The sequence below is a fragment of the Mustela nigripes genome, chromosome 17, assembly GCF_022355385.1.
Source record: "Mustela nigripes isolate SB6536 chromosome 17, MUSNIG.SB6536, whole genome shotgun sequence".
Taxonomy (NCBI): domain Eukaryota; kingdom Metazoa; phylum Chordata; class Mammalia; order Carnivora; family Mustelidae; genus Mustela; species Mustela nigripes.
This window is the reverse complement of record NC_081573.1, coordinates 24,778,009-24,798,607: the sequence shown is the minus strand read 5'-3', so window position 1 is coordinate 24,798,607 and position 20,599 is coordinate 24,778,009. Positions and strand designations below refer to the sequence as shown.

The following is a 20,599-nucleotide window of genomic DNA, read 5'->3' as shown; positions in this document are numbered from 1 at the left end:
GTTACTTTAATTTTCCGTGACCAAATGTTTCGGTGTTTCCTGCTATAAGCATTAAGTGTGTCCTGGAAGTGAGATCTCTAAAGAAAAATCAGTGTGTCCCTCCAGAAGTTACTCGTCTTTTTTTACTCTGTTGCCTCTTTCAAAGCACAGTATACCACTGTCCTAAGTACACACAACATACCGTAGTGATAAAGGATGTATAGAGAGATAATGTACTCCATTATGGTTATTTACTGTTTTACAGTATTTTCCATATTCTTTCCCCCACATTTAATCCTCTCAATGACCCTTTGCAGTAGCTAAATTATGTTCCTTTTGATCATTTTACAGATAAAGAAAAATAATACAGAGATAATGAGTTTCGTGAAAACTAGATCGTTCAGTAGGTGGTATGGAGTAACTGGATAAAAAAGTTCAGTAGAATCATAACTCATAGCTAAAGCCAGGATAAATTCTAGGTGAATCAAAGACCTAAACACAAAAATAGACTGTCCCCAAGTCTATGAATTTCAGAGTTCTTTTAACTTATAAGGAAAACCTAGATGCTATAAAGAAAAACATCAATAAATCACAGACAAAAGAATAGTTTTCTTAATATAGAATGACTCCTGCAAATTGGCAGGGAAAAGACCAACAACATTCTAATAAGGAAACTAAAAATTAAAACCACTATGAAATATAATTTTCACTTATCAGAGTGGCAAAAATCAGAGTATTTGATAATTCATTTATTGGTACAACCTCTGTGGTGAAAAATGCTCAAATTATAGTCCAAAGTATACACCTAGGGTTGGGAACTTCTGCAGTTTTTTCACGGTATCCATAAGGTCAAAACTATCTGCGTGGTCATATTTAGATCCAGTTGGCCTTTTTAACATTCTTGACATCAGCTCTGATAATCTAAATGCAATAATGAGTAAAGCTGCATGCCATTTAGCACAAACTAAAGCAGTAGCACCACATTTTATTAGCATGCATTGTATTCTTCACCATTACACACTCATAGTGTGTCTGTCATGACTTGTCATGTCATGACTTGTTCTACTCAACTAGTATACATTTAAGCAAACTCTCTAAGAAATAATGTGACTATGAAGAAGTCATGCTGATGGAAGGATCAGTCTCTGAACTTGGACACATTCCTTAAAGAAGACCCAGGAATTAATAACTTTGTACTTAAAATTTCCTTTGGGTGTGAAGTTGGACTCTCAGGCAGCTTTTCTATTACTTCCTCTAGATACCAAAAAATAACACTGACAGCACAAGGAAGACATTCTCTGATAAAGTTCTCCGTGTCATGACCATATCTAAAATATTGTTGATAATTTATACTAAAAGGTATGATTAGGAATTATCACGAGTTTGTTGTATGTTTATTAGATGGCTATTTGCCATCATTAAATGTCAGCCACCTCATAGTTGAAATACTTGTAGGAAATAGGAAGCTACTCAGAAGAAAGGAAGCAGGAAAAAATAAAAGTGTAAATCAGAATCTAACCTGAGTATTTTGCCATGGGGTAAAAATGAAGGGCAGAGACTTAGTAATGGTCTTCTAATTTGTCCCCCTATTAATTGGCAGTAAAATGGCTTGGCTTTTAATGAAGTCTTCCTATATCCTGCTTATAAATCATATTTTGTATTTAATTCATTCTTACTTGGCTACCTGTTTTTTTTTTATTTATCTTTAACTATGATAGTAGTGATAAAGGATGTATAGAGAGATAATGTACTCCATTATGGTTATTTACTGTTTTTCTATTACTTCCCTTGATAAGACTTTTCCTTTCCAAGTATTCCTGCCTAGAGTTTCATCTCTCTCTCAACTTCTTTCTCAATAGTCCAAATCTATATACTGTCAAATTGCAGATGTTCTCCATACGTCCATTATTAATTCAACTATTTTTACTTAATGTTTTACTCCTCTGTGTAGGGTTCATTATCACTAATGATATTAATTGTAAGGGTCATAAGTAACTAAACCATGAAATTAAAATTTAAAAGTTTATTTTTCACTATGCTGCACCTTTTAATTTTCCTTGCTGTGCTAAACTTCCATTGACTAGATTTTCAGCCCACTCATCCTAAAATTATTTTTTCCCTTTTGAATGTATTACTGAAGATAGGATAGGCTTGTTAAAATTTTATATTTCCTTAATATATAAGCCTACACGTGAAAGAGTATTTCTCTATAGCTAATCTTTACTCTCTCCTTCAAACTGAGGGCACTTGTCTCAGACATACATTATATGTTAATATAGCAAATGAGTGAATGAAACAACACAAAATTTAAAATCTAAATGACTATTCAACTATGCATGTCACTATAGCAATTTAACTCTAGGACATCAAAATCTTAAACCTTATCAGGTAAGGGGCAGTAGATAGGAGAAACCATTAGAGGAATTGATTCCAGGTTCTTCAGTAACCTCTTTTCTGAAGGTCTTTGCAAAACATTGTGCAGTTTTGTGAGTTGTTTTTTGGGTTTTTTTTTTTTTTTTTAGATTTTATTTATTTATTTGAGAGAAGGAGAGAGAACAGGAGTGGGGGTAGGGAGCTCAGTGGGACAAAAATCCAAGACCCTGGGACTCCTGGGTGGCTTAGTTGGTTAGGCTGCTGCCTTTGGCTCAGGTCATGAACCCGGGGTTCTGGGATTGAGTCCTACATGGGGCTTCTTGCTCGGCGGGGAGCCTGCTTCTCTCTCTGCCTCTGCCTGCTGCTCTGCCTGCTTGTGTTCTCCCTCTCTCTCTCTCTCTCTTTGTCTGACAAATAAATTAATTAATTAAATCTTTAACCAAAAATAAAAGAATCCAAAACCCTGAGATCATGACCTAAACCAAAATCAGACACTTGACCAACTGAGCAACCCAAGCACCCCCGTCGTGCAGCTTTTCAAAATCCAGTCAGCTGGAAATGACATCTGTATTCTCTTCGTTTGCCTTTTTATTGGTAAAAATTTATTGATGCCTTTTAAAAGCCAAGGTGCTGAGAGCTTTAGAACTTTTGAAGTTCATACTATGTAAAAGATATTTAAGAGAATGTGTGAAGATAAATTATATGTAAAGACACATTTTAAATAAGCCATATAATAATGAGTTACTATTGACATGCTTGTTTTTCTCCTGCAGCAGCAATGATAATTATGTAAATAAGTCAAAAGCCACATTGTTTAAAAATTGATGATTTTAACATTAAAGCCTGAACTGGGTTTTTTTTCCCAACATTGGATAAATATTTAACTACAGAAAAGTGAGCAATTTAAAACAAGACACAATCCAGGTAATAGATGGCAAGGGCCAGAGTAATTGTTTTAATTGAATCACATTTATAACAAAGTCGTACGTCAATTTCTTTCATTTATTCAGATTGATGCAGACTTTGAACAAATAGGAAATGTAATCTGCCATACAAGAACACTTTATTTTGTAGCTGTTAATGGACTCTTGAAATTTTCTTTTGGCAGATGGAGATGGACACATGGATCACTTACTGCCAGGCTGTGAAGATAAAAACTGCCAGAAAAGCATCATTTACTTAGCAAGATCTGGAACGAAACAGGTATATTAGCTTGTTTTTTAATGTCAATACAGTTACCTTCTTAAAATCTTCAGAGATTAGAAAAAGTATCTGAATAATCAGAATACAGTGAAACCCTATACAAATTATTGACTTCCTCATTTTAATTTAATGAAATAAATTTGAATATTTTTGTGTTTATTTATTGAGAGGGAAAGCACTGTTATAATCATTTCTGGTGAAGAAGACCAGTTTTGGTCCTGTAATTAAATGACCCATTCGCATTTTACAGGCAAGGAATATTGTAAAATGCACTGTAACTATAACAAAAGGTTATGGAGAAGAACATCACATCTGTTGTCAAGGCTAATCTTGTCTTTATTTGTGCTAAATAGATCCGTTTCATTCTCTCAAGCTAACATTTTACCTATTGCTTATGGATAAAGAGTTTAGAATCCACAGATTACTGTGGCAGTGATAGGTTGTAACACTGAAAATTTTTCCTTATTGTTAGTACTACCAGAAAAAAACAGTATTATTTTTTTTTTTTAAGATTTTATTTATTTATTTGACAGAGAGAAATCACAAGCAGATGGAGAGGCAGGCAGAGAGAGAGAGAGGGAAGCAGGCTCCCTGCTGAGCAGAGAGCCCGATGCGGGACTCGATCCCAGGACCCTGAGATCATGACCTGAGCCGAAGGCAGCGGCTTAACCCACTGAGCCACCCAGGCGCCCCAAAAAAACAGTATTATTATAGTACTGGAATTACTCAGTTTTGTTTTCTATCTTAGGGTAAGAAATTATTGCCCTTACAGGAAACCACATTTTATGGTAAAACACTAAAGAAAAATCTTCATACAATCAATAGTCTAAAAACATTTAGATTCTGTACCTATAAATGTTATTATCTTAAGCTTTTTTAAGTTTTTAATCACTGAAAACATGAGGTCAAGTAACACCTAATCATGTTTCATAGGTATAAGTAAACATAGTAATTATAGCCTGGCTTCAAGCAACAGACTACTGTAAGAATATTTTCAAATTATACAGTCATCTCTCTCTAGGAAGATAAATGTCACAGTTCTTTGGTGACTATTAAGGATGTCATATTAATAAAAAATCTTTTTTACTTTTTAGACCTTAATACATTTACCTTAATAAGAACACTTTATCCTCACTAATAAACTGTCAACCTTTTCAGAAGTTTGTGATAACAGCATTTTGTGAAATTTCCCATCTTCTTCCAAAACAAAACCAACTATTTTTTCAAAGTCAAATGAATCATTAAAACATTTTGATGATAAATATTTTTTTGCTCTTAGGAAAGATTGAAAAATTAATCTAAGATGTAAATGAGTTTTTTTAAACAGTTATTTCCTATAAATATGTATTTATTGTTAGCTTTATTTTCTCTTTTTCTTTGGCAAGTTATGCTTTCTTTGGAAAACCTAGATTATGTTTGGGGTGCCCAATGTACAAATCCCTGTTCAAGAAGCCATTTTTAATATCATTTGACTTGAAGCCATATAGAGTCACCTGCTTAAAAGAAACCTGTGTAGCCTGCTGTCATTTCAAGCCAGCTGCGCTGGTTTGAACATCTCTAGGGTGTGTGCCAGTATTCATACTTTTAACTAATTTTAGGCGTATCTATAATTTTAATGGTATGATTTCTTCTCTTAAGATTTTTACTTTGCATTAGCTTGAGTGGATTAGGGTACTCAAAAGAGAAATGGATTTCCAAAAGCTCTTTTTGAAATCAACTTTATTCTCTCTGGTCTCTTCATTATAATCAATATAAAAATAAAGAACTTACTAAGCTGTTTTGGTGACAAAGCTCATCCCCCTGGACAGGCAGAGCTTCTTCAATGCTGGTGTTGTCAGGGAACCTCAGAACTCTTGGCTCTGAAGATATTGACTGAAGTCATCATCATGTATAAAAGGCAAAACAGGGGAACAAGGGAGATTCTATCATCTTCCTTCTTCCTAAGCTGATCCTTCTGAAAGGACATCAGTACTAGATAATATTACAGTTTGCTCTCATTTAAAAAAATATTCATTTGCTGGGGCCTACGTGGCTCCGTGGGTTCAGCGTCCAACTCTCAGTATCCACTAAGGTCATGACCTCAGGATCTTGAGATTGAGCCCCCTGCTGGGCTTCATTCTCAGTGGGAGTCTCATTGAAATTCTCTCTCTCCTTTTCCCTCTGTCCTTCTTCTTATTCTCTCTCTTTCTCTCTCTCTCTAAAATAGGTATCTATTTAAATTTAATAGGTATCTATCTAAAATAGGTACCTATCTCTCTAAAATAGGTAAATAAATCATTAAAAAATATTCTTGAAATTACATTTCCACTCAACACAGTTTTAAAATGGGGAGATTGAACTATAGGAATCAGCATCAATTCAAACCTAAGATTCTGTGATTTTGTAAAAATTTTTCAAAGGCTCTATTGTACCAGTTCAAGGAAAAATGATTACGATGAAATTTAAATGGGACTTTATTTTTTCTAGAGTATCAATTATCTGTTCATCAAAGTAAATTATAATATCCTTAGATTGTAGAGATAAAGAAGTTTAAGTAAGATAATGCTTATGAAGACTTTTAATAGATTGTTTTGCGAATGGTGAATTTTTTTTTTCTAAAGTAACTGTAAAATCTAATCTTTTTCCTCTTATTCCATAGTGGGTTCCAGTCCTACAGGAGTTCAGCAACAAGGGCACACTCTGGGGTTTTGTGCCATTTGTGCATGAACAACGACCAACTGAAATACCACTTCCAATTACCCTTCATATTGGAGACTATAACATGGATGGCTATCCAGATGCACTTGCCATACTTAAGAATACATCTGGAAGGTATGGAAATTAAGTCAAGTGAGAAATATTTGTGGAAATTCTTTGATTTGATACTTTGTTAACTGAATAGCTCCTAAATATGGTAGAGTACCTTAAATAAGGAACATGATAAGTTTGATTTCTAATTGCTTATGTCATAACTAAACTTCCAGTGGCTTAGAATACCTGTTCTTTTCCACAAATTTATTTTCTGTAGAACAGAAACAAAAATTTGAAAAATGTTTTTCATTCAAAAATAGTTTATTTTTAGAAGGCCAAAATTTTTTTCTTTAAAAAGAGTACAATTTAATATTCAATTCAATAAATATTACCTGAGCCTTTTTTATGTGTAATTACACACGATCCCTACAGTCAGGAAGCTTCCATTCTGGAGATAAGAGACAAGCTGGAAAGCAAATACTGAAATATCTGTATTACATTCAATAATAGAGGCACATATAGAGGACAGAGTGATTGTACTCTTGGTTTTTGTGTGATTTTTTTTCCTGGAAATAGTTGAAATTTTATTTCCTTGTTGGTTTAATTTCTGTATGTGAATATAGTTGATACACAATGTTACATTAATTTCAAGTGTACAACCTAGTGATTGGACAAGTCTATACATTATGCTGTGCTCACCACAAGTGAGCATAATTGTGCCACACAAGCACAGCATAAGTGTGCAGCTACCATCTGTCACCACACAACACTATTACAATACCATTAACCAATATTCCTTATACAGTCCTTTTTTTATTCCTGTGACTTACTCTTTTTATAAAGGAGGCCTCCCTTTCACCTGTAAGGCCAAAATTTTTAAAACCAAATAACCCTGTTACATTTTCAGACTGAAAACCATCATGCTTAAGAGCTGAACCTCGGCTTCAGTCTGAGTCCAGCCACTTATCACCCATCTGACCTTAGGCACATTACATGAACTCATCTGTAAGACAAGAGTAATAATTGTATCTGTCTCTTGGCAGTTGTAGTGAAGATTAAACGAAGTAAAAATAAGTGAAGGAATTAGTGAGTACCCAGCACGCACAGACTTTTAGTGAATATTGCCTTAGTGTTGTTTGTTTATAACTGCACAAAAATTCAAACATGATTATTGATATTATTCATATACATAAAATGTATATTTACTGCATTATCAGTGATTTTGAGTGCTGCAACTCCTTTTTCTCCTTAAGTACAGGTACCAGTAAATAAACCAACATGGTTAAATTCATAATTAGACTGACTCTTTGCAGATTCTGTTCATAAGATTCTTCCTAAATTTTAATACCTTATTGTTTTCTTCCTATGATTAATTATATTTTTTGGCCCTTATTCGTTACTATCTCCTGCATCATTATCTACACAGTTTTTCCTCTGTGCATTAATTCACTCTGGAATTAATGATGATTCAGCTTCACATTTCCTACCAGGCACATGATGCAAAACAACTTCCCTGCGGGGGGGTGGGGGGTGGGGGGACAGATATATTGTTGCTTTTAACACCAAACAATGTCATCTAGAAATCTGATTTTTAGAGGAACATATATTATTAGTGACTGTCCCTAAATATTGTAGAAAATTATGGAGAGTCTGTACTTAAATTTTCTAAGGATTTGATTTGAAATTATAATTGCTCTAAGTTATATATGTGGGACATGATCATCATGCTTCATAACTATGTGTCTGAAAGCAATTTTTTAATTTAATTTTACTTTTTCAGTGTTCCAAGATTCATTGTTTATGCAAACACCCAGTGCTTCATGCAATATGTGCCCTCTTTAATACCCAGCACCAGGCTCTCCCAACCCCTAACTCCCTCCCCTCCAATACCTTCCCTTTGTTTCTCAGAGTCCACAATCTCTGAGAATCAGAGTCCACGAATCTCTGGTTCGTCTTCCCCTCCAGTTTCCCCCAAATCACATCTCCTCTCCACCCAGTGTTCTCCATGTTATTCCTTGTGTTCCACAAGTAAGTGAAACCATGTGATAATTGACTCTCTCTGCTTGACTTATTTCACTCAACATAGTCTCCTCCTCTTCCATTCTTTTGTTGTTACAAAAGTTGGGTATTCATTCTTTCTGATGGAGGTGTAATATTCCATTGTATATATAGACCATATCATCTTTAGCTTTTCATCTGTTAAAGGGCATTTTGGCTCTTTCCACAGTTAAGCAACTGTGGCCATTGCTGCTATGAACACTGGGGTACAGATAGCCCTTCTGTTCACAATATCTGTATCTTTGGGGTAAATACCCAGTAGTGCAATTACAAGGTAATAGGGTAGCTCTATTTTTAATTTCTTAAGGAATCTCCACACTATTTTCCCAAAGCAGCTGCACCAACTTGCATTCCCACCAACAATGTAAGAGGGCTCCCCTTTCTCCACATCCTCTCCAACATTTGTTGTTTCCTGTCTTGTTGATTTTGGCCATTCTAACTTCTGTAACATGGTATCTCAATGTGGTTTTGATTTGAATCTCCCTGATGCCTAATGATGATGACCATTTTTTCATGTGTCTGTTAGCCATTTCTATGTCTTCTTTGGAGAATTGTCTATTGATGTCTTCTACCATCTTTTGACATAATTATCTGTTGAATTTGAGGAGTTCTCTATAGATCTTGATATCAGCCCTTTGTCTATAGTGTCATTTGCGAATATCTTTTCCCATTCCATGGCCTGCCTCTTTGTTTTGTTGACTGTTTCCTTTACTGTGCAGAAGCTTTTGATCTTGAGGATGTCCCAAAAGTTCATTTTCACTTTTGTTTCCTTTGCCTTTGGAAACATGTCTTGAAAGAAGTTGCTATGGCCAATGTTGAAGAGGTTACTGCCTATGTTCTCGTCTAGGATTTTGATAGATTTCCTGCCTCACATTGAGATCTTTTATCCATTTCGACTTTATCTTTGTGTATGGTGAAAGAGAATGGTCAAGTTTCATTCTTCTATACATAGCTATCCAAATCTCCCAGCACCATGTACTGAAGAGACTGTCGTTTTTCCACTGTATATTTTTTCCAGCTTTGTTGAAGATTAGTTGACCATAGAGTTGCAGGTCCATATCTGGGCTCTCTACTCTGTTCCACTTGTCTATGTGTCTGTTTTTGTGCCAGTACCATGCTGTTTTGGTGATCAAAGCTTTGTAGTAAAGCTTGAAATCAGGCAATATGATGCCCCCAGTTTTGTTTTTCTTTTTCAACATTTCCTTAGCAATTTGGGGTTTCTTCTGGTTCCATACAAATTTTAGTATTGTTTGTTCCAGCGCTTTGAAAAATGCTGGTAGAATTTTAATCAGGATGGTATTGAAAGTATGGAGTGCTCTAGACACTATAGACATTATGACAATGTTTATTCTTCCATGAGCATGGAATGCTTTTGCATCTTTTTATGTCTTCTTCAATTTCTTCTGTGAATGTTCTATAGTTCCTTGAGTACAAATCCTTTATCTCTTTGGTTAGGCTTATTCCCAGGTATCTTACGGTTCTTGGTGCTATAGTAAATGGAATTAGTTCTCTAATTTCCTTTTCTATATTTTCATTGTTAGTGTATAAGAAAGCAACTGATTTCTGTGTATTGATTTTGTATCCTGCCACATTACTGAACTGTTGTATTAGTTCTGGGAGTTTGGGGGTGGAGTCTTTTGGATTTTCCAAATAAAGTATCATGTCATCTGCAAAGAGAGAGAGTTTGACTTCTTCTTTGCCAATTTGATTTTTTTTTTTTTTTTTTTTTTATAAGATTTTATTTATTTATTTGACAGACAGAGATCACATGTAGGCAGAGAGGCAGGCAGAGAGAGGGGGGGGGGAAGCAGGCTCCCTGCTGAGCAGAAAGCCTGATGCGGGGCTTGATCCCAGGACCCTGAGATCATGACCTGAGCCAAAGGCAGAGGCTTAAGCCACTGAGCCACCCAGGCACCCCTTCTTTGCCAATTTGAATACCTTTTATTTCTTTTTGTTGTCTGATTGCTGTTACTAGGACTTCTAGTACTGTGTTGAACAACAGTAGCGAGAATGGACATCCTCGTCGTGTTCCTGGTCTCAAAGGGAAGTCTCTCAGCTTTTCCCCATTTAGAATGATATGCACTGTGGGTTTTTCATAAGTAGATTTTATGAAGTTGAGGAATGTTCCCTCTATCCCTATACTTTGAATCGTTTTAATTAGGAACGTTACTATATCTTGTCAAATGCTTTCTCTACATCAAATGAGAGGACCATGTAGTTCTGCTTTCTTCTCTTACTGATTTGTTTTATCACATTGATTGATTTGCGAATGTTGAACCACCTGCAACCCAGGGATAAATCCCAGCTGGTCATGGTGGATAATCTTTTTCATGTACTGTTGGATCCTTTTAGCTAGGATCTTGTTGAGAACCTTGGCATCCATATTCATCAGGAGTATTGGTCTGAAATTTTCCTTTTTGATGGGATCTTTGCCTGGTTTGGGGATCAGGGTAATGCTGGCTTCACAGAAAGAGTCCAGAAGTTTTCCTTCTGTTTCTATTTTTTGAAACAGCTTCAGGAGAATAGGTATTATTTTTTCCTTGCATGTTTGGTATAATTTCCCCAGGAAATCTGCCAAGTCCTGGGCTCTTGTTTTTTGGGAGGTTTTTGATCCCTGCTTCAATCTTGTTAGTAGATATTGGTCTATTCAGGTAGTCAGTTTTTTCCAGATTCAGTCTTGGAAGTTTATAGATTTCTAGGAATGCATCCATTTCTTCTAGGTTGCTTAATTTATTGGCATATAACTATTGATAATAGTTTCTGGTGGCTATTTCTATTTCCTTGGTCTTAGTCGTGATCTCTCCCCTTTCTTTCATAATTTTATTAATTTGGGTCCTCTTTCATTTCTTCCAAACTTTTTCTTGTGGTTGTATTCCAGGTTCAAAGCATTGTGGTCTAAGAATATTTAGGGAATAATCTCAATCATTTGATAGTAGTTGAGCCTTGATTTGTGGGCCAGTATGCGGTCTATTCTGGAGAAAGTTGCATGTGCGCTCAAGAAGAACAAATATTCTGTTGTTTTAGGGTGGAATATTCTCTATATATCTATGAAGTCCACATGCCCCAATGTGTCATTCAGTGTTCTTGTTTCTTTGTTGATTTTCTGCTTCAGTGATCTGTCTGTTGCTGAGAATGGCATGTAAGATCCCCTACTATTAATGTATTCATTTCAATAAGAGTCCTTATCTTGATTAACACTTGGCTTATGTAGTTGGCTGCTCCCATATTGGGGGCATAAATATTTACAATTGTAAGATCTTCTTGGTGGGTAAACCCTTTAAGAATGATGTAGTGTCCTTCTGTATCTCTGACTGCAGTCTTTAGTTTAAAATCTAACTAACCTAATATGAGAATCACTACCCCAGCTTTCTTTTGAGGCCCATTGGCATGAATGATACTTCTCCATTCCTTTACTTTCAGTCCCAATGTATCTTTAGGTTCCAAATGTGTCTCTTGTAGATAGCATATGGACAGGTCCTGTCGTTTTATCCAATCTGCAACCCTGTGCCATTTTATGGCAGCATTTAGGCCGTTCACGTTCATGTTGAGAGTGATTATTGAAAGATACGTTTTTATTAACATCATGTTGCCTGTGAAGTCCGTGTTTCTATAGATTATCTCCATAAATTTCTATTCTGTGACTCTCTTGGGTCTTTCTTCTGTTATAGAACCCTCCCCCCCTTAATATTTCTTTTGGTGCTGGCTTTGTGGTCACATACTCTTTTTTTTTTTAATTTAATTTAATTAATTTATTTTCAGCATAACAGTATTCATGCAATCCGTGCCCTCTGTAATACCCACCACCTGGTATCACAACCTCCCACCCACCCCCGCCACTTCAAACCCCTCAGATTGTTTTTCAGAGTCCATAGTCTCTCGTGATTCACCTCCCCTTCCAATTTACCCCAACTCCCTTCTCCTCTCTAACTCCCCATGTCCTCCATGCTATTTGTTATGCTCCACAAATAAGTGAAACCATAGGATAATTGACTCTCTCTGCTTGACTGATTTCACTCAGCATAATCTCTTCCAGTCCCGTCCATGTTGCTACAAAAGTTCCGTAATCATCCTTTCTGATGGAGGCATAATACTCCATAGTGTATATGGACCACATCTTCCTTATCCATTCGTCCGTTGAAGGGCATCTTGGTTCTTTCCACAGTTTGGCGACCGTGGCCATTGCTACTATAAACATTGGGGTACAGATGGCCCTTCTTTTCATGACATCTGTATCTTTGGGGTAAATACCCAGGAGTGCAATGGCAGGGTCATAGGGAAGTTCTATTTTTAATTTCTTGAGGAATCTCCACACTGTTCTCCAAAGAGGCTGCACCAACCTGCATTCCCACCAACAGTGTAAGAGGGTTCCCCTTTCTCCACATCCCCTCCAACACATGTTGTTTCCTCTCTTGTTAATTTTGGCCATTCTAACTGGTGTAAGGTGATATCTCAATGTGGTTTTAATTTGAATCTCCCTGAGGGCTAGTGATGATGAACATTTTTTCATGTGTCTGATAGCCATTTCACATACTCTTTTAAACCTTCTGGTCTTGGAAGCTCTTTATCTCTCCATCCATTTTGAATGTCAGCCTTGCTGGATAACGTATTCTCAGCTGCATGTTCTTCTATTTAGTGCCCTGAATATGTCTTGCCAGTCTTTCTGGATTGCCAGGTTTCTGTGGACAGGTCTGACGTTATTCTGATGGACCTTCCTCTGTACATAAGGAATCTCTTCCCCTAGCTGCCCTCAGAAGCTCTTCTCTAAAATTATGATTCATCAGTCTCACAATTAAGTGTCTCAAGGTCTTTCTAGATTTGTTGATCTTATGGGGTATTCTTTCTGCCTCTAGGACATGAACACTGGTTCCATTCCCCAGATTGGGAAAGTTTTCATCCAGAATTTGTTCACCTGTATCTTTTAGTCTTCTGTCTTTTTCCACCCCTTAGGGATCCCAGTAATTCTGACATTGGAATGTTTCATGGCATCATTTATTTCCCTAAATCTGTTTTCTTGGCTTCTAAGCTGTTTGTACCAGGCCTCCTCCTGATCCTTTTTCTCTTATCATTTTGTCCTCTATGTCACTGATTCTATCTTCTGCCTCAGTTACCCTAGCTTTTAGAGTATTTCGATTAGAATGGATCTCATTGATAGCAAAGTTAACTTCTGCCAGATAGGCTCTCACTTCTGCCCTTTGAGATTCTATGTTGTCACTAATGGTTTTCTCCAACCTAGCCATTGCCTGGGTAGTGTACCCTTTCCAACATGCTGTTTATGTCCATATCCAATAGTTCTGATGGAGAGGGCACAGTCTCTGAATTTTTCCTCTGTTGGGTGTTCCTCCTCCTAGTCATTTTGATGAGAACTGGTTGAGGGGATGGATAACTGAATATATCAACCACAATCCAGGCAAGGTGCACCCCGGAATGTTTCAGAGCAATTAGAAGTCACCACCAAAAAGAAAGAAAAAGGATAAAAAAGAGACAGAGAGAAAAGAGAAAACCTAGCCAGAATGAGCCCCAAAAGTAAGATTTATAAGGTATATAAATAAAAACAGACAGACAAAAAGACCAACAAAAGTAAATGGTAAAGAAAAAAAGAAAGAACTCAGCTAAAATGAACCACAAGGATAAGTTTCATATAATACCAGAACAAAAACCCATATACAGAAACACTGACAGAAGAAGAAGAAGATGGGAGGGTGGTTCTAAATCCTTGATGTGGGTGAGGAAAGTTATTTTATTTAGTTCTTCCTAGGTGTATTTTGATATCTTTGGTAAAGGACTCAACTTTCCAGAGATAAAAGGTGATTAAAATTGCTTTATATATAGGGGTAGTATTGATTATGGAAAAAGGATTATCTTGAAGCTTGTATCTGTAAGTATATTAAAAAAAATAGAAAAGAAAAAAAACACAGCTATATGTATGAAAAAAGTTCAAGTTAAAATGTTGCTATAAATATGTTGTATTAAACTTCTAGTTTTAATAGTAAGTTAAAAAAATTAAAAAGAACTAGAATCGTGAGAATAAATTAAAAGTTGTATCTATGAAATATACAGGTTTTAGGGCAATACTGGGAGCTTCATATATTATTTTCCCCTGATTTTGGGGTTTTACAGTTTTATGGGGACCATGTGGTGGTTGTCCTATCATTCTTTTGGCTTGCCTTCTGGGAGGGGGGCCGGCCACATTGTTTTTTGGTCATTCTTGCTTGGATTGCATACTGCTGCCCCAGGGCTCTGTGGAGACTGGTTTTTCAGGCTTTTGTTCTCTGGAGGCTTTTGTTCTTTGGTAGCTTTTTTTTTTTTTTTAAAGATTTTAATTATTTATTTGTCGAAGAGAAAGAGAGAGCATGAGCACACACAGGCAGGCAGAGTGGCAGGCAGAGGTGTAGAGAGAAGCAGGCTCCCTGCGGAGCAAGGAGCCTGATGCAGGACTCCATCCCAGGACCCTGAGCCATCTCTGGTGGCTTTTTGCAGCTTTTTGGAGGTGTAATGGAAAGCATACTGCACCCAGACCCCTGCCTCAGAGAGAAGCCTCAGTCTGCTCCCTTCTGGGTGGTCCAGAACACACAGACTCCGCCTCTGCAAACTTTCTGAACAGCATAACCTCCCACAGGTGTTGTGCACCTCAGTGGTTGCCTCCGCCAAGGAATCCCCACCACAAGTAATGCTGGGTTCTCCCAGGCAAGGGCTGAGAGCATCCAGACCCTTGGCTGGTGGCAGGAGACCAGGGTCCTAAAGAGCGCCAGCTGACACCCACACCAAGCTGTCTCAGGTGCAGGCTGGAGTATGCTCACTGTCCACGGTTCCTCAGGGTGTGCAGATTGCAGGAGACTGTATCCCTAGAGAGCACCAGCTGGCACCCACTCCAGAAGCTCTCACATGTGGGCAGGACTGAGCCCAGCTGAGCAGTGGTGCAAGCAGTGGACTGGAGGCTGTGCTGCTCTCTGTCTGGCACAGTTGGTCACTGGCGGTAACCATCCTGGGTCTGTGGGCTTAGGCCCATGACCGCCCGGTTCCACCAGTAACCCCTTCAGATCTTTTGCTGTTTTTGAATGCCTTCAACCAGACGCCACACTAATGCTGGTCTCCAACCACAGGGCACTTTCATATTGGGGTATTACTTTCCAATGGATCACTTCGGGTGGCTCCCTCCCTCTTCTGCTTATACTCCCATATCCCTCTGAGCATTCCCTGAGTGTTCTGGTAGATATTTAGCTCACTTTAGGAGGCAGTTGAAACAAGGTCTCCTATTTCATCATCTTGCCCCTCCCACTGTGTGAAGCAATTTTAATGTAAAATGAAACCTCTGAACTGAATGTATTATTCCTTTTAAAGGTGTAGTGGCACATGAAAACAAGGAAACTTAAGATTATTTTATTCTGGACATTAATTCTATTCAATAGAACAAGGAATTGCATCTGAAATTCATTTTAAGTCTATGATTAGTCATCCTTAGAAGAATATCCAAACAATTAATGTTTTGGTCATAAGGGTCTTTTTTTTAAACCTAGTGAGTTATTTTGTTGTTGTTATTACATTTTAAGTCCCAATATAGTTGACATACTGTGTTCTCTTAGTTTTAGGTGTGTGGTATAGTGATTCCGTAACTCCATTCATCAGCTGGTGCTCATCACAAGTGCCCTCCTTAATCCACATTACCTGTTTCTCCCTACTTCCCTCCCCTTCCCTCTGGTAACCATCGGTTTGTTCTCCATAATTAAGAGTTTGTTTCCTGGCTTCTCTTCTCTCTGTCTTTCATTTTCTTTGCTCATTTCTTTTGTTTCTTAAATGCCACATCTGAGTAAAATCATATGGTATTTGTCTTTCTCTGACTGACTTACATTACTTACCATTCTACACTCTAGCTCCATCCATGCCATTGCAGGTGGCAAGATTTCATTCTACTGAGTAACAGTCCTTTGAGTATATATTGTCATAAAGTTTTTATCAATATTTTCTTTTTTTTAAGATTTTATTTATATATTTGACATGGAGAGAGATCACTAGTAGGCAAAGAGGCAGACAGAGAGGGGGTAAGCAGGCTCCCTGCTGAGCAGAGAACCCAATGCCAGGCTCGATCCCAGGACCCCAAGACCATGACCCAAGCCAAAGGCAGAGGCTTAACCCACTGAGCCACCCAGGTGCCCCAGGAGGACCATTTTTTTATAAGCATTTTATATGTAGAGGGCAGCACACTTCATTAATTACAGAGAGTAGTGAATGATATATGAATGTGTATGCTTGTCTTTCTAGACAGACCATATGATAAATTTCATTACTTACATAGTTTTGCTACCAAGATAAATTTCAATAAGCCTTTCCTATATAATCAATGCCAATTTTTGCATTAAACTATGCATTATAGAGTAAAGTAAGCTTTCTAGTTATTGAATCATTAACATATATAGTTAACTTTTATAAATGGTGGAGGAGTACTGGGAATAATATAAGTATATTACATTTATAAAAATCCATTTTATTTCATTTAAATTAGCTTCCTTACTAGAATAGTAGCCGCAGTTTCATGATCTCTAAAGAACAATAACAGTGCTCCTTCATAAAGCAGAAACGTGAAAGATTTTGAACTTCTATTTTTGTAATTCTTATCAGCTATATGAATTAGACTAATGGTGGTAGACTGGCACTATGGAATCCATTTCACAGGATGACAGAATGTAAAATGACTCTCCTATTTGTCCATGAACAAGGCAGGACTTAGATTCAGACCTCTCTTAGGTATGTACTTGTGTTCAGATGTATTAATGAAAGAAGAAATAAAATATACACTTCTTTCACTACATTATATATCACATAAGTTTAAAAGAAAAGCTTATTTCTAAATGCAGCTTAGAAGAGAAAGACAAAACCATGGACTTTGGATTCCAGTTTAAATACTAGTGTGCCACTTAGGAGTTCTTTCCTTCAACAAGGTATGTATCCTATCTATGTATCTCCAAATCTATAAGATAAGAATAGTTATGCCTTCCCTACAGATTTCTTTTGAGGTTTTCATGAAATACCATTCCTTCCCCACTTCCCTCTCAAGCTAACCTTATTAAGAAACCTGTATTTAAACTAGCCTGTCAAGAATATGAATGTTGACTTTAGTTCCAAAAGACCTGTTAGCAGCTAGGTAGCTTCTGACGATGTTATTGTCAGGGATAGAACTGATGGCTAACTTTGAACCACAACTCCTAAGCCCAGCATGTTTATGTATTAGAAATTTAAAATATATAAGTTAAAACCTATCAATCTAAGCATATAATGTAAATATTTTTTTCAAATCTAAATGGTTTAGTCAGATTGGAATCTTTCTCAAAAGACAACATATTTACTAAGAAAACAATAGTCTCAAAATTCTCTCTGACAGTTTGAATACTCCACCTAAAGGGAGAATGGTTTGCCAGTTTCCAAAGGAAAATAAGGGAGAGTTAAAAAGTATTAGCAAAAAATTTTCTTCTATTGACTTCAAGGAGTAACTTGAAATTTTTCCGAGTCTTTGCAGATCCTCTATATGCAACCTTTTTTTCTTAAGGCTGATAGATTAAATGCTACAATGGGTCACTGTTTTCAGTGTTGTTACACTTGAATTAAAGAAACAGCAAGGTCTGTGGAAGCAAGATCTATCTATCACCTTTTCTCACTTTCTTCATTTAGCAAAGGGAAAAGTATAGTCATAAAGAATAGATAATGAAAATATATATATTAGCATTGTTACCCATTGTCTTTGTATCTTTGTCATTAAATTAAATCTCAATAGAATTTTTAAGAGCTAGTGGTGTTTTGTTTTGTGGTTGGTTTTTTAGTTTGTTTTGTTTTGTTTTGTTTTGTTTTTTACAGAGGAGAGGCTTGATTCAGACCAAGTGTATTCTTCATCCCCAATATCCACAGTATGCAAACATATCAAATGTAGACCAGACAGCAAAGGAGCAGGGCACATGGGATGAGAATTAGATTTGATGAAAAAGATTTATTTTAGAATCCTGACTTTGGGTCATCCTTTCCTCATCTATGAAATGAAGCAAATACTTAAGCTATGTTACAGAGAAGTTGTCAAAGCAAGATAATATATATGTAAGAGGAAACTACAAAATGTTTTATTAAGCTAAGCCTTTATTTTAATCTTTATTTGTTGGTAACATTTTTTATCACTGAAAGCAAATATTTGCAGTGTTTAAATTTATAACATTTAGAAATTGCAATATTGAGATTTGGGGTAGAGTATAATCTTTCATTATACATTATATTAGACATTAACATTGTTAAAAATAATAATAATAATATCAAAAAATATAGATCATAACTAAAGATGAGGTCTATTCCTTGGTAATACTTCTGTTAACCGAAATATTTGGAAAACATGGTATGACTTTTTAAAGGACAAAATTCAGATTTCTCTACTCTTATAAATTTCACTAAAGCATTTATAGGTTTGCCTTTACTGTGATATATTAATATTTTAATCAGTTGTCTTTCAGTGAAAAATCTATACTGAGAATCACCTTTGACTATTATTGATATAGGGAGGAGGATTGTCTAAGGAGCATTGTTTTCTTTTGTTGTGAGGTTTGTTCCCATTGTCTTTTAAGAATTCTCTCTATTCATTAGTTTTATTTACCTTCATAAAGGCATATAAAGTACTGTTTTCCTATAGTTATTAAAAATTTAGACTCATGGCCTTTTAGGGTTGAAAGGAAATTTAAAATCATGTCATCCATTTCCCTCATTTATGAATTGATTAGAGCTCAGAGCAGTTATGTGACTTAGCTAAAATCACTCAGTTAGTAGTGGAAATGAATAGATTAATTAATTCTGGATTCAGTGTACTTAACTTTCCATTTGATTGTGCTGAGTATCAACAATTTTCCTACACTTGGAAGGGAGCACTTACGCTAGAATCTGATGATACAGAACTTTGTAGGACATATACATATCCTTATGGTGTTTCAATCTGACTAACTGCATAAATCTTTTAAAAAGTTAAATGCTGTGATTGAATAGTGCAAGAAATTATGAAAATGTACAGCAAGACTATTTCTTCTATTCTAGAGGGATTCAAATGAGAAGACTTTCCTAAGGAAGTGATGTCAATAGTTGAAAGTGTTATATGTGTATCATACTGTATAAGACAGAAAAGAAGTTAAGTTGAGACATTAACTGTATCCATGAGTTCTAATAGAAGTTACTGTTTACTTTTCATCTTAACAACAAGCTGTGAATCTTATACAAAAGACCAAAAACACTTTAAAAGATGCCCAACAAATTTGTCATTAGTGAAATACAAATCAAGCCATAATGAAATACCACTTCATCCCCACTAACACAGTTAAAATCCAAACTCAAGTAACAAATGTGGCAAGGATGTAGATAAATTGGGACTCTCATACACCACTGTCAGAAATGTAAAATAATACAGCTGGTTTGGAAAACACTAGCAATTCCTCAAAAATTCAACATAAAATTACCATGGAATCCTGCAATACTATTCCTGGATATATATGCAACAGAGTTGAAAACATGTATAAGCAAAATGTACATATGGAAGCATTATTCATAAGAACTAAAAGTAGAAACAACCCAAATGTCCATCATCTGATGAATTGATAAATATACAGTGAAATATTACTTATTTAAAAACAGGAAAGAAATACTGAATCATGTGGATGAATCTTGAAAACATCATACTAATTTAATGAAGCCAAAGACAAAGGCCGCATATATGTTTCAGTTTATTTAAAATTTCCAGAATAGACAGATCTGTGATACAGAAAAAAGATTAGTGGTTATCAGCAGATAAGGGCAGAGAGGAATTGGGGCTGACTGCTAATAGGTATGGGGTTTCTTTCTGGGATGATGGATATTCTAGAATTAGATGGTGGTGATGATTACACACCAGAGTGAATATACTTAAAACCACTTAATTAGACACTTTAAAATGGTGAATTTTATAATATGTGAGTTATATCCGGGGATGACGCCATGTACATGAATTTTTTTCAAAGATGTGTATCAGAAAATGTACATTTATTTCTCTTGTGGTTCTCTAAGGAACACAGAGAATAATTGTAATTAGAGTGGCCATGGGGAAAGTGGGCATAGTTTATCTGCCTCCTTTTGAATTGATCTGACAGGTGGTTGAAGAATATAATGAAATAGGTATCCAGATTTTATTTGTTTGAAGAAAAAGTTATTATGAAAACATTTATCATCTGTTTAGATAATGGTGACATTGCACCTGAAAAAGATATCAAAG

At 36.1% G+C, this 20,599-nt stretch overlaps 1 protein-coding gene across 1 annotated transcript in view; it reads left to right on the top strand.

Annotated features, from left to right (window-relative positions):
- ITFG1 (integrin alpha FG-GAP repeat containing 1) overlaps positions 1-20,599 on the top strand; it is a 310,112-nt gene that overhangs the window by 147,564 nt on the left and 141,949 nt on the right. Inside the window, exons 9-10 of the mRNA XM_059383282.1 lie at positions 3,461-3,555; positions 6,194-6,366. Coding sequence (XP_059239265.1) covers positions 3,461-3,555; positions 6,194-6,366 — 268 coding nt within the window. The remainder of the gene's footprint in view (positions 1-3,460; positions 3,556-6,193; positions 6,367-20,599) is intronic.